Raw genomic sequence first — 15593 nt, 5'->3', positions numbered from 1 at the left:
CCTTCTCCTGAAAGCTTTAAAGGCCACAAGTCATGTTTTGGATTTTGCAGTGATGAAAATCAGATCTGTTTGAAGGGAGCTGCGCATTTACGTGTGAAGCTGCATCTGTGAACCACGGATGTGCAAACTACATCCGCCCCTGTTTTCCTCCACTGTGGGTGCTGGGTGTGGGGGCAGGACTTCTGGAATTGGGTCCCCGATGCCATTTTGGCTAATTCAGAGTCCCTATCCGTCTTTATGAAAAGTAAGGCCTCAAATGTTTCTTCATCAACTCCAAACAAATGATCAATATGACAGAATCCCATAGTATAAATCACAGCTCAGTTATTCATGCCTTTAGTACTGTCTAGTAGACTGAAATTTATTTTTCATCTACATAGACTTTCATAATGCAATGTTGTATGAGGCTATTTTATCCAAAAGGCCTTTTGCAAATTGTATGCATGCACTGTGTACACATTAGGATCTGTTGAAACGCCAGATGAGCTGCGTAGACTGATATCAGATCCCAACCATTGATCCAACAGCATAGATTTTTAAAAAACTTATTCCATTGTTATTGTCTCTGGACATTCAGGCTTGTTCCAGCTCCCTGATGAATATTCTGTATAATTCCATACTGCACACAACAGCTTAGAATGGCTACCAATACAACATTACCTGTGACATTTATCTACTAAGTTTTGATAATTATTTATGAAGTGCATGGAAGGAAAATACTCTTTTGTAGAGTACTTTAATTAACAAACTGGTTTTGTATTCTGTGCCCATTTGATGCTGTCAGCAAGGGGTAAACGAGTTCATCTCCCTTTAAGGGAGGGACTGCACTATGAAGTTGAGTTTCTGGGCAAGATGCGTAGTATTTGGTGGAGCCTTATCTCTGTAGAAAGCAAGCTCACCAGCTGTGTGACCTGACACCAATGGGATACTAATGTTAACACAGGTCCTAGTGTGATCTGTTTTTAATCTCAGTGCCTTGTAACCATGTGACAATGGCAATGTGGTCAAAATAAATGAATGTTACTAAGCCGTCATCTGTCCAGGACATCTGTGAGCTGAGCTCCACTGTTTGAGTGTTATAGTAAACTCTGACTTTGTCACAGTGACAGTTGGGATTGAGTGATGAATACAAACACTATTGTGGACTCAGCATTCATGTTTACACAAGCAGCATTATTTATACTGAAGTATTTTCTCCTATTTTTGTAAGGATTTGCATTCTTTCAGCTTCAGTTCGCTCAGTTGATTCAGCTGGGGCAGGAGTGTTGGGACTTTGGATCACCACTGCACTCATGCAGCCCCTTATACGTCCAAGGTGGATAAAGTGCCATACACTTTTTTATGATCTGGGGAGAATGCAGGAGACTTGCACAGTGCTTGCCTCAGACATCCCTGACTGTTTCACAGTGGAAGTAAGAGTTCATCATCAGGACTAATTAGATAGCTATTTTAAAGGGTCAGTACAGTCATGATGGACTGAATGGCCTCCTTTTGTGTGATCTACAAATGGCACAATGTACTTTTAGGCCTAGGATGCTCTTCAATTTGCAGCTCAATCTCATTGTAATAAACTACAATCTGCAGAGGAACTGAAACATCAGTAAGGCAACCACCTTGCCATGAGAACAGCTTTCTTATTTCCTCTGTGAATAATGACATTTAAATGTATGTTTAAGGCCTGTCCTAAACTTAAGCAGCACACAGCAAACTGCAGCTTTATGACAACCCTGAGGTCATCAAAACTCTTTTGGTTGGAAGCCTAGTTCTATGTCTCTCTGACATGGACTTTAAGCAACTAGCACTGATGTAATTAAGATCACATATAATCTGGCTCAGATATAACCATTTGCAGAGGTGTCAGCTGTGGCTCAGTTCATAGCACCCTCGCCTTTGAATCAGAGGGTTGTGGGTTCATGTCCCACTCCCGGAAAACCAAGAACTGTGATTGTACTCAAAGAGTTGCAATCTGTGACTGTTGATAACTCAAAAGAGTATAACCATTTGCAACATTGCTGTAAAGTGATTTTGATTACTTTCCGATTGATAGGATTTTTTTCCCCCGCTGTTGAACCCTCAGCTAACACACAGAGATTATATGTTAAATATTTGTTAAAGGGACCAATCACATAAAAATTTCTTCTGAGTTTGGGATTTTTAAATTTATTGTGGAGACCTTGCCTCCTACACTCTTTGCAACAGAAAACAACCACCCACGCACTGTGCAATTCCAATACATTGTTATCCTTTTTAAATGAGCTATCTATATGCATTTAATTGCAACTTTTAAATACAAGATCTGAATATACTATACCTATATCTCGTGGACAGTACATTCAACAGAAACAATCTTGATAAAAACACACAGGCAGTTAGTTACCTTGGCTCTCTCCATGTCAGTTTTAGTGACAGCCTACTGCATCCGTCACTTTCTGATATTCTCCCTAGGGAAGGGGAAGCTTGCTGGGAAAGCGCGTTGTGGTATGTTTCGTTAATCAGAATTTTAAAAAAAATCCCTGTTGGCTTAGCTGGAATGCTAAAGTGCAACAGCCTCAGTCAGATCTGATTTTTGGCTAGTCAGATGTCCAAAACACGACTTGTGCAATTCAGATCTAGTAGGAGAAAGTCTAAAGCTGCCGGAGTTCTTTGGAGATGTAGGTATATTTTTGGATACAGGAGAGGTCAGGTGCCCTTTGGGAAATGTAAGGTGCCCTTTTGGATTATTAAAAGACACCATGAATGTGTGTAAAAATTGCACAAACTCATTGTTTGACAGCTCTCTTGATAGTTCCTATCAAGGCATTTTAATCTCCTGCCCCTGGAATATTAGAAAAAAATGATCTGTAGTGTCAAATAAAATCATTGCATATTGTTTCACTCTGTTGACATTAGCCTGAGGGCTGCTAATACAGGACTAGTGCTGCATGGCTGATTTCACAACCTATTATTATCACAGTGGGATGTTAGTTTGATTGACAGCTCCAAGTGCTTATAAAGTCTTTGAAGTGGGACAATGAATACAAATGCCTGTTGATATAAGAGATTAAATGTTTGAAGGAATTTAAATGTAGTGAATGGGTTTTATCAATGAGAGTTTTTTTTGAAATAGTGAATTTATCAATGGACACTTAGCATGGACTCTAAGATTAAATTAAGTTCTTGATGTCTGCACATGACTGGGTAAGTTGGCATAGGTGCAAGGGCAAAGAGTGGTGGATGGGGGATATGTGTTGGCATGAGCTGGCATAGAGGCTATAAAAGGCCATAGGGGTTGGGTAGAGGGGTGTAAGTTGGCACAGGGGTTATAAAGGCCCATGGGGATGGGTGAAGGAACATAGCTTGGCATGGATTTAATGGGGGATGGGTGAGGGGCATGAGATGGCATGGGGAGTGTATGGGGGTGAGGGGGTGTGAGGGGTGAGGGCTGGAGGGTTATTTTTGTTTTAGTCATTTCTTGATATCCTCGACAAAGTGCTGGAGCACTGAGGCAGGCCTTCTGCCTGGACCGGCAGCCTCCAAACTCTCTCCGGGGTTGCTCACCATGTCTCCCATTTTCACTTTCCTCCCCAGACCGAGAATTGGAACCTCCAGAGCACTTTTTCTTGGGTTGTGTTTGCGGAGCTGGGAATTGATCCGACTCTGCGCTCCCAACCAGGTAGTGAAAATTCAGGCTTCTGTGTTTATGGTCAGATGTCTGGGAATATCTAAAACTTACAGATACCAAAAGTCTGGTTTCTGAAATAAAAATCTGATTCTGTTCACACTTGACTTTCATCATAAACAAAGCAAACACTACAACTTAAGACATGATCCTACCTCCTGCCCAGTCTTATCCTGCTGAACTGTGAAAAAGACTGCTTTTTCGAAACAGTATTGGACACTCCACCCATTAGGAACAATCACAAAAGATCAACATTGGGCCAGTAATATAACAAAATTATTAGATCACTATATTTAAAAAAAAGTCTGATATGCTGAGTTCATTTGCATACTCTAATAAGCAATGTCAAAATCTTACTGTTGGGTCTTGGACCTTGTGACTGTGTAAATAACAAACAATGTATGCAAATCTATATCTTTCTCACTACAGAACCAACATTGCAACTTAATTTTAATTGTGTGATGGCACAGCTTTAAAAAAACTTTAAAAATATTCAGCAAGCAGCAGTTGGACCTTTAAATGAGTCATGTGACTTTATCAAAAGCTCCTCAGACTATTTAGGAAAACTGAATAAGCTAAAATCAGTGAAGGTTCTCTGGTAAGCAGATGAAGTGGCAGCTGATTCTTATTTGGAATCGAGTGTCCTTTATTTAATAGGTAGCCTCCCCAGCCCTCCCACAAAATCTAAACTTGTTAACACAGAGTGGAGCAGAACCAACAATCCAATTTGCTTACCTCATTATTTAATTTTAATGACTCACCATCTCTACCTGATTTGCCATGTGTGCACGAACTAAGCTGTGTCTGTCTCAACCTATAAACATGGCAGTTCCTGGGGTTGACTTCTTTAACCATTTCAGTTTCGAGATTCAGTCTACCTTTCTGCCTACCCCCCCAAATGGATGAATGCAGCTTTCAAGATGGAGCACAAGATTGAAAAGGAATAAACTGAGAATAAAACTGCGCTTACTTGAGCCGTGCCGTTTAATTTTATTTTGAGATTTAGTTTTCTGTGAGGCATCATCTGAAATGGAAGCTTGGCATTTTCCTTGTGTGGTGACAGGTTGCGTCTGTTCTTCATCCTGAATAACACAAAACAAAATTGTGAACCAAAGGCCCCTTAAAGCTACAATTTCAGGAATAGTTCATAAGATGGGGCCTCATTTAAATATTGAAACATTCTACCATGAGTCACTATCTTCAAAAGAAGAGGAAGATGAGGCTGCAGTACTGCTCTGATGCACTTGTTGAATTGCTGCCACATTTTCTACATTGTAACAGTGGCAACAGTTTAGTCACTCATTGGTTGTGAAGTGTTTTGGTACATACTGAGGTAATGAAAGACGATACAGAAATGCAAGTTTTTCATTCTTTCTGATGGAAACTACCTGTGTGGGGAAGCCAAGTAAATATCCATTCATTATATGTTAATATTTTACAAAATACTTCCGACCTGCGTCAGCCCTTGGCCAGAGTTTTACGTCCCACGGGTGGGTGCAGGCTCCGCTTGATCAGGCATGAAATTGCACAAGATGACATTGGGCAAGTGTCCCGACGTCATCACGCACTTGCATGATATTTTGCTTGGTGGGCACACGCAAAAGTCAGAAGAGCACCCGCTGACAATTAGGTTGGCAATTAAGCCCATTAACGTCCCAACTGTCAGCGATTTTTCATGACCTGTCCAACCTTACAGTTGGCGGATGGGCCAATCGGCCAGGTGGACTTTACATTTTTGATGAAACCTCATCCAAGGGCGGGATGAAATCTCCATTAGGATTTAAAATAAAAAGAGATATCTGGGGACTTTTTTTAAATGAAGCCTGCTTGCAGGTGCTGGATTGTGCCGCATGGACATTTTTGCAGCATTTTTGGGCTTCTTTTCTTCTTTGCAGGTCTGCAGCTCCCTGAGGCAGCTGTCTGCTTTCAGGGAGCTCCCTCGAAGCGCTCACCCACACCCGTGATGACGTCGGCACCCGCCCTCTTCCTGCCCCCAAAGTCAGTGCTGAGCCTTTCTCCAGCCGTTAATTGGCCAGCCAGCGTAAGATCGTGGTCGGGGACCGATCGCAGGCGGAAGCGCATTTCGCGTCTGCTTCTGGGCCCGCCGATCACACCTGCCTGACAAGCACAAAATTCAGGCCCTTGTTTAGAATATTTGCACACACTAATAGTATTCAAAAGTTCTACTTTTGAAGGTATGTGTAAATTTGATTTCTGCCCAGGAACATTGCTGCTCACTGTAGGTACTGCAACAGAGATACAGCCTTGCTGGTGGGCATTCCTCTTTCTAGGATATAGGCCGATTGACAAGAACATTATTCTTTTTGGATGAAGGATTACAGAAGTATGGAAGCATTGTGTATTGCAGTGTGTCATCGGGCCTTTTGGGTATTACAGCATTGGGAAATCATTTAATATATCTATGGACTCAGGCATTTGTCTTTTGATCCCACCGGTGTTGAGTCATCACATCCTTTCTAATCTGCCACTATCAACAAAAACAAAGGCAAATCAATCTTGTGCTAGTTAGACACAACAGGGCTCAGAATCACATTTGCATCTGGATGGAGAGACTTTGAAAACAGCCGCTTTTTTTGTTACATGGCATAAATTCCCACCATATAGTCCCTCCTGCCTGGGAAATATCCCCTCGAGACAAAAGTGGGAAAAGCCTTTGTTCCTGTGAAAGTTTATGGGAGAGGCTTCTCAGATCAGAGGTGGAGCTTTGATGCTCATAAATGAAATGAGGCTCACAGGAAACTGGAGGTCCACAGAGATCAAACAGACTGTTTTTTTTATGCCACACCTGTCAATACCTTACATGCTCATGGTTTAAATTTGCAGCAAAAGCACAATTGTTAAAGAGTGCTACACGTTTTATAGAAGAGTTATAGTGAAATATAAACATGTAAATAAAGAACTGCAAATGCCAGGAATCTGAAAAAAAAGAACAGAGATTGTGGAGAAGGTATGCACGGTTCATTAGCATCTGGGAAGGGCAAAGATAGGTTAACATTTCTTGCCAAACTGCCAAAATTCTGACAAAGGATCTAATTCTGAAATACTAACCCCTTTTCCTTTCTTCAGTTACTAGCAGACCACTGGGGTCGATTTTACCCACCCTACCCATCACCCCCTCCCACACCCCCACTCCCTGTCCTGGAGAGAATGGTGTGTCGGAGAGGATAAAATCATTTGCATTAATTTACTGGGCCCAAAGCCTCACCATTCCCATCTGTGACGCTATGGAGCAAAAGTCTGGATAACACCAGAAAACGGCTTGGGAATTGTGATGCACGATGAACTGATTCCCATTTGTTGCAATGCAGCCAGCATACCTCTTCAGCAGGGGGCGCAAGTTTGTGAAAGGCCAGCCAATTAAAGCTAGCGTGCACTGCTTAAAAGGGAAGTGCATTGTGGCTGGAGCAGGTGCTGGAAGCAGCTGTGCAAGAATGTCTAATCTACAAGAAGAGTGAGTATGGGTGCATCAGGGCAGAGAGTATGTGCTAAGGTTCTCAGACTCAGCACTGGAAGCCTTGGTGCAGGAGGGAAAAGGACCTCCATCCACAGGGGAGCAGGAATCTCTCCAGGCAGACACTGAGAAAGCAGTGGGAGCAGAAGGCCATTGCTGTCAATTTTAGCAGCTTAGCTGAGGACCTGGATAGAGTGGCAAAAAAGATTAGTGATCTCACACGGGTGATCATGGTGAGTGAATGCATCTTCAAATGCCATATCCTGGCAAATGAATCACTCGGCTCACACACTGCTCTATTCACCAGCTACACTTCACTCACGTACCAACATTCTCAAGCAACAACAACTTATACTTCACATTCATAGCTTCACCTCATTCTACACATAGCATTGCTGCAAGCATCTCACCCATTTTTCACAGCTTGCACTCACTGCCAAATATTCAACAAGACAGGTACATCACTCAAACACATTGCATCAGATTCACTGATATACATCCCTCTCTCTGCAGGATAGGTGGCCCAAAATTGCAGGCCACAGCACCATAACCCTGTGTGGATAAGGCCTTCTACTGAGAGCGTTTCTCTTCCTCCTGTTCCTCCCTCTGCAAGCAGCTTATCCTCTTCTTTGTTTTCTCAGCTCATTTTCTCTTTCATGCTGCAGGCCAAGGAGGATGGTAACCACAGCACCCATGACTGGAAGTGAGTGGTCTGATCAGAACCCTTGAAGTCAGAACCAAGGCCTTTACTGCAACACCACTCTCTGTTGACATCACTAACTAATGATCCCTTTAAATACCGCTGATGAAGAGTCCTTCCTGTTGCTGCATGCATGTTTAGCTGCGCGTGTTTAAAAGATGGCATCAACTGGAGTAGCGATGTTGGAAATAGGAGGCCCTTTCATCAAATTAGTATTATCAGCTAACAAATGTCATGACCTACCTACTCAGCATACTGCTGGGAGTGTGCTTGTGCAGCATAGACACTACTTTGGTACCAAAACAATACCCACAATGCCAGAACCGCAGGTGCTATGGAGCCAAATTTTACGACATTTATGACATCTAAAAGTCATGGCCTGATGATGTCATTAGTACTACAACTCCATTTTATCTTATGGATTTGGGAGGTCTGCTTCTGAAAGCTCTGCCATTAGGGTAGCATTGCTGGGGTGTGGGTGGGGGGGTGGGGGTGGGGGTGGGGGGGTGGGCGGGAGGGAATCCATAGAGTAGCCAGAAGAGGCCCAGATAAATTTTATTTAAAAAATCACCTTTATGCAGAATCCTTTTTGGCCAGGAGGAGCAGAAATGGCTACCCTGGCCAACCCTCCCCCTCCCCTGAATTTCCTTGGCTCTGCCACACTCATCACAACCCCATTACCCCTGTCCTATTCCTCCCCCTCAAATTTTACTATTTATTCCATCAAAGTTCTTTCTAAAAAATAAAATGTAACAGTTGGTCAAGGTGGTCCCTTCCTCCAGATTGATTCGTGCTGGGCATTGGCTGCTGGTTTTTAATGGTCATTGTGTCAAGGTGCAGGATAGTGTCTGTCACAGGCTGGTGGAGGAAACATCTGTGAAAGCTTTTAGCAACAGAACACTTTCTCACTCACCAGGAAACTGATTTGAAACACTATTTCAAACTAAAGGGAAATACACTTGCCAAAATGGGTGTGACCGAGACTCGTGTTCACATATCCTTAGAAGCTTTAGTAGGCTAGAAATTTCAGTTCAGTAGGTTTTTGGGTTGAGCCACATTAACTGGCTGTAAATCATTGGTATCATAAAGTAAGAGTACAGTCTTATGTATCTCAATTGTGATTCTGCACATGTACACAATAATCTATGCAATATCTTAATCCTTGAATATCCAGATGCTTGAACAAAACTGAAGATAGAACCAATGGCTACATCAAGTTTTAGCTTTTTATACATTTTAAGTATTTCTTAATCTAACTCCTTAAAATTTATTGTGAAGTTTCAAACAATGCAGTTTTAATGAAGCTTGAAAGAAACAATTTCCTTTGATGAAGGAATCAAGAACATGGGGAAAAGCTAAGATATTTAGGGGGGAAATCAGGAGTAGTTTTTTCATACAACAGATAGCAGCAATCTGAAATTCTCTGGCCCAAAAGGCTGTAGACGTGAGAACAATTGGAGCGTCCAAGACCGAGTGTAACAGATTTTTGTTAGGTAAGTGTAGCAAGACCTATAGTAATAAGTAAATGGAGTTAAATTACAGATCATTATGATCTAATTAAATGGCTCAGCAGGCTTGAAGGGATGAATGGCCTACTTCTGTTCCTATGCTCCTCTACTCTTCAATGTAACATTATTCTGGACACATGGAAAGAAAACAAAATGTTTTCTGACCTGAGTCGACCTAAACCTTTCCAGGAGTAGTCATGTGACAATTTATTCTTAGACTGAGGTCATATAGGGCACTTGTAGCATGGTTAGATCAACCAGTTCAGCATGAACTGGGACCTTCTCAACTCATGGAGGTTAGCATTATATTAGATGTGTATTTTAGCTACTAAGTCTGTCAGCGGAGTGCCTGAAATATATTTTGATTTAATGACAAATCCACTGGCTCCAAGCAAGTGTTGCATCCTATTTTATTGGTTAAAGGAATACGGTGTTGGTTTAGGCTAGCAAAGTACTAAAGTTAGAGAGTAAAAACATGGAGGGGGGAATAAATAATTGTCCATGCAACAGCCCTACAACTAAAACCAGATTTAAATGTAAATTTAAATTATCAGGGAAGCAATACATATGACCTTGCAATTATATCAGTGCACAAGAGTGTACTATTAGGAGGTTCAGTTATAATAGTGGTTTTGAAAGGTTACATTTTCAAATAGCCACTCAGCCAGCAACTTGAAAAAGCCACCAATTTCCAGCACAGTTACAATCTCCACTCAACTGGAGACAATAAGACTTCAGTGCAATAAAAACACACAAAATAAATTCTTTACGGAATTAATGACCTGCATATTCTGGAAGTGTAAAAGTTGGTTTGAATGAAAGTTCTATCATTTACATTCATGCAAACCATTAATTTGAAACTAATGTGAGGGGACTAAGTCCTCACCATGTATATTTTTATAAAATAGATATCCTCATGGTTATTTCTAAAATTTAAAAAAACTGGGCAAAGACAATTTAAAATTGGTAAAGCTATGTCTGCCTGTGACCCTTGAGAAAAAGGAGCTACCATGGCAGTACCACAGAAACTTGCGCCTTTGAAAAGACACTAATGACCCCACTGTGAGCTGCAGAAGCCAAATACAAAGAGAACTATACAAAGGCCATCTGCATTTCATAAGCAAGGCTGGCCAACCAGAGCCTATTCATCTGCTAGGACAAAGGACCCTGCAATCCTCCTTTCAAGTCTTAATGGTTGGAACATTTAACTATCTTGGGGACCCAGACAAAAGGATGCACACCCTTTGTTAAAACCAGAGTGGAGAGGTGGGAGTCATATGACATGGACTTGGCTTGTGGAACCAGTAATACTGCCTTGTGGAACTGCAAAGCTCAGTCTGCCATTTTACCATCTACAAGCAGCCTCACAGAAAAGGGGCTCTTCCCAGGTTGAATACCTGGCCCCATCTACACTGTTTCTACTGGAACTTCTGTACTATCACCTTCAAGACTGATTCATCTTTGCATGCCTATCTCATCATGTGAAGTCAACTCCACTGGAAAAGTGAATTATACAGCATTGGTTTTCAACCTGTTAACCTCAGTGAAGGAATACCGCATTGAATTTTGATTCTGGACTCTGGACCCATGTGAAACAATAATTCTTTTCTCTGTGATCTTTGCCCTGTAAATCCTTTCTTTCTCTATCGCCCTTTTAATGTAGGAATGCACAGGGGGCCACATTGTGACCCACCTCCTGCATTTGAGTGTGTGCAAATGAACTAAACCTTTGAGTTCATCCAACTCGAGTTTGCTGTGGAGTTACGAATAGAAAATTGTATCACACCAAAACTAAGGTTGGGGGGGGGGGGGGTGGGAGGGGTTGGGGGGGTGGGGTTGGTTGGGAAATACACCACTGCTTACAAAGGGGGAAACAAATCAAAACACCCTTCTGTTTACGGACGGGTGGCAAGAGGAGGAATCGGGGCTGTTTAAACTAATCCCCCTCCTGTCCATAACACTAGCCTTAAAAAGAAAATATGGACTTGCAAGAGACTGCTTGTGACACCCAGCCAGTGAAGTATTTCAAAGAAAACATAATTATAAAAGAGAGAGTATCTGAAGTAGACATTGATCCCTTATAGGCAGAGACAAGAAAAAGTATCATTGGGAATGAGGAATTGACAGAGCTTTTGAACAAATAATTTGTATCTTTCTTTAGTAGAACACACAAGTTACATATTAGAAATGAAGGGAATCAAGGGGTTAATAAAAGTGAGGAACTTAAAGGGCTGAATTTTCACCGCATCTCGGATACTGTGTGCAATTTTGGTCTCCTTATTTAAGGAAGGATGTAAGTACGTTGGAGGCAGTTCAGAGAAGGTTTACTAGATTGATATCTGGAATGAGTGAGTTGTCTTATGAGGATAGGTTGGACAGGCTGAGCTTGTAGCCACTGGAGTTTATAAGAGTGAGGGGTGACTTGATTGAAGTATATAAGATCCTGAATGGTCTCGACAGGTAGGACATGGAAAGGATGTTTCCTCTTGTGGGTGAGTCCAGAACTAGGGGGCACTGTTTTAAAATTAGGGGTCACCCTTATAGGACAGAGATGAGGGAATTTTTTTCTCTCAGAGGGTTGTGCAACTTTGAAACTCTCTGCCTCAGAAGGTGGTGGAGGTGGGGTCACTGAATATTTTTAAGGTAAAGTAGATTGATTCCCTTGCCCAACAAGAATCTAAGGTTATCGGGGGCAGATGGGAATGTGGAACTCGAAACACAAACAGATCAGCCATAATCTTATTGAATGGTGGGGCAGGCTTGAGAGTCTGAATGGCCTGCTTCTGCTCCTATTTCATATGAGTCAGGATGACTCGGGAGCCCTTTAAAAATGGCAGTTGGGACCCAATTCTGGGTTTCCCGATCCCATTCCTGGGGTTTCTGATTTTTGGGAGTGCCTTCTAAGGGTGTGGGCTGGTTTGGGTTGTAAGTCCAATCTGACTGGCTCCATTACGGGGACAGGCATGTCCTAGTGTTCTGCAACTTTCAAATAGTCATGGTTCACAGCACTTCAGAGGTGTCATGGATGAGGGCGACCCTTGTTTGAGATGAGGTTTCTGCATAATGTGACCTTTTAAAAGGTTAATTCAAAAGGTCTTCCTCATGCTACCGCTCCCCCCCCACCATGCCAAAGTATGTCCCTGAAACAATTCCTATGGCTCCACATGCCCCCATGCCAAGCTCTGAGGTTCAGGTGTTTTGTAACTCTAATGGATGTCTGAGCTCTCAGCCAAGAATACATAATGAGGTTTGGTTGACAGCCCAGAAATCCATAAGCCTGTTGAAACACCTGAGTCCCAGAGAAAACACTGTTTGATTGACAGCTCTGGCTCTCAGATCTATGCTGTCAATTTCATAATGTTTATCTACACAAGATGAAGAGATTTCAAGTGCTTGCAGTTTCAGCTATTGAAATGTTAAAGGGTCTGAATTATTGACACTTTTATTGGGCTGCAGTGAAAAGGCGTTTTTCTTTAAAGAAAGTGGAAAGTTATCAATGAATGTTTTTTTCAAAATGCGCATTTTTTTTTACACTTCCTATTGTCACTATAGGGCTAATTGGTTCTATTACAGTGTAGAGAAGGTGAATGGTCATTGAAGTGCCATAGCTTTGCATAGGGTGTTTTGGGGGCATACCTTGGCATGGTGGGCATGAGGGGCCATAAGGGGAGGGTTGGGGGCATGAGATGGCATGGGGAATGTGAGGGGTGGGGTGTGTATGGAGTGAGGGCTGGAGGGCCTTTTTGTTTTTATTATAACTGGGGCAAAGCCCCACAGCACTGAGGTGGACCTTTTAAACAGCCCACCTCCGCACCCAGCAGCCCCTGTGGATGCCTCTGAACCTTTTCCTGGGTCAACTGGCACGACTACAGCCCCCACCCGTCCTTTCCTCCCCACCTCCACATTGAAAATCCCATCCTTATGGGCACTTTCTCCTGAGGTAAGCGGGCCGAGCCAGGAATTTTCCCAACTCCCAGTACCTGCTTTGAGGATCCAGCCCAAAGTAATTAATATCGGCAGAGGAAAAGTAATAGAGAAACTTCAGGGACTAAAAGACAAGAAATCCTCAGAACCTGAAGGCCCACATCCTAGGCTTCTAAAAGATGTAGCTGCAGAGATAGTAGATGCAATGGTTATGATTTTCCGACGTTCCCTATATTCTAGTATGGTCCCAGCATATTGGAAGCTCTGAAATGTAGCACTGCCAAACAAGAAAGGAAGGAGAGAGAAAACTGGGAACTACAGGGCAGACAGCCTGACATCAGTCACTGGGAAAATGCTAGAATTTATACAACGTACATAGAAAATCAAGTATGAGCAGGTAGAGTCAACATGGTTAAATTAAAGGAAAATCATATTTGATAAATTTAATATAGTGTTTTGAGGATATAATGATTAGGGTAGAGGAGAACCGGCAGATGTAGTATTCTTGGATTTCTGAAAGGTGTTTGAGAAATTGCCACACTAAAGATTAATATACAAGATAAGACCTCGTGGAGTTGGAGGTAACAAGGAAAAAAATTGCATGTTGGTCTTTATTTCAAAAGGACAGGGGTATAAGAGCAAGGAACTCTTGCTAAAATTGTATAGGGGTTTATTGCAACCACAACTAGAATACTGTTACAGCTTTAGACCCCATATCTAAAGAAGGGTTTACTTGCCTTGGAGGCAGTACAGCGAAGGTTCACTAGATTGGTTTCGGGATAAGATGCATTTAACTGTGCATGTGTGGATGTCAAAAGTTGCTGGCTGATTCACCCCTTTATAATGATCACTGCTGTTAGCCTCACCATTATTCCTGTCACAAAATCTGATCCATAATATTAGCAATTTAAAACATCTGATAAAAATAAAACTGTTTACACCCTTTGTCTGAATTCTGTTTAAATGTTTCTTCAGAACATTACTGACCACTGGATACCTCACCTGTACTTTCTCATATGGCACAGCATCATATGTCCTGGAATCGTACAGATAAAGTGCTGAATTATTTGAGGAGGTAGCCCACCTAGGCAATGAAACAAAATAAGTTAAGCCACTAAATATGGTCATATTCCACACTGAGAAAGAAAAGTACACCAGTTAGGTTTATCATCCACAGACTAAGAAGGGGGAGGTTTTTGCTATCTATTTACTTTCTAGTGACCCGTGCTGAAAGTGCATGTCAATATTGTGCGAGCAAAGAATTGTATTAGTTCACAAGTGCCACCACATTCAAATGACTGACTAATGCTCACTGTCCAAACCCACAAATAAAGACGACCCAATTGGAAAGAAGGGGCAAAAAAGGTTAAAAATTGTGAAGATTCCTTCCCGATAGTGTTGAATGTTTTACTGTTTTAATTCCAAACTCTAGTTATGGATGGAGTAAAGATTTGAACTTTTAACACAACAAATGATAATAAGATACTAGGAACAAAAATGAGGCTTGTTGTTCATTTTACAATAGATAGAGTACTTACCAGAAGGAATGTCTAACTGCATCCACTATGTTTGCTATTGTTTCCACATCCACATAGTCATAATGCAGAGCCTCTGGCTGTGTGGTCGAGCCTGTCTCAGCAAGCAGAAGTCCCAGCCACCTACCCATCTCCTCAGAGGAGCTTGTCTGTAATAGGCATAATAGAGAACTGTGAATAATACTCTAGCATCAGTTAAAGAAGTCATAATGCAAAACAAATTCCTCAACAAGGAAGTCATTTGGAAACATTTCTTAGAAGGCTGAGAGGAGATTTGATAGAAGTATTCAAAATTATGAGGGGTCTGAACAGAGTAGATAGAGAGAAACTGTTCCCAATCATGAAAGGATTGGGAACATGAGGGCACAGATTTAATTTAACAGGGTAATTGGCAAAAGGAGTGAAAGCTACATGAGGAAAAACCTTTACACATGGCAAGTGGCTAAGGTCTGGACTGTACTGCCTCAGAGGCAGGACCAATTGAGGCATTCAAAAGGGAATTAGACTGTTATCCAAAAAGGAAGAATGTGAAGGGTTATGGGGAAAGGGTGAAAGAATGGCACTAGGTCAATTGTTTATTCGGAGAGCTGGTGCAGACATGATGGGCCAAATGGCCTCCTTCTGCACTGTAACAGTTCTGTGATTTCTCAGCAAAATGTTTTTTGATTCATATTTACCAACTAGTGAACATGTGCCTGATGTACATGATTTCACTTATTTTTTTAACATTAATTTCCATTGGGGGTTATTTTGAAAAAGGCATAGTCCCATTGTGCTCCTATATTGAAACTATGCT

General features: G+C 41.8%; 1 protein-coding gene across 2 annotated transcripts in view; it reads right to left on the bottom strand.

The window, feature by feature from the left end:
• afap1l1a (actin filament associated protein 1-like 1a) overlaps positions 1 to 15593 on the bottom strand; it is a 225950-nt gene that overhangs the window by 13954 nt on the left and 196403 nt on the right. For both annotated transcript variants that reach the window (XM_078550584.1, XM_078550583.1), the window contains exons 13-15: positions 14801 to 14946; positions 14265 to 14346; positions 4629 to 4740 (exon numbers count right to left, since the gene is read on the bottom strand). In XM_078550584.1, the coding sequence (XP_078406710.1) occupies positions 4629 to 4740; positions 14265 to 14346; positions 14801 to 14946 (340 nt within the window). The remainder of the gene's footprint in view (positions 1 to 4628; positions 4741 to 14264; positions 14347 to 14800; positions 14947 to 15593) is intronic.

The sequence above is a fragment of the Cetorhinus maximus genome, chromosome 10 (genome assembly GCF_964194155.1).
Source record: "Cetorhinus maximus chromosome 10, sCetMax3.hap1.1, whole genome shotgun sequence".
In the NCBI taxonomy this organism is placed as follows: Eukaryota; Metazoa; Chordata; class Chondrichthyes; order Lamniformes; family Cetorhinidae; genus Cetorhinus; species Cetorhinus maximus.
This window is presented reverse-complemented; position numbering and strand designations above follow the sequence as displayed.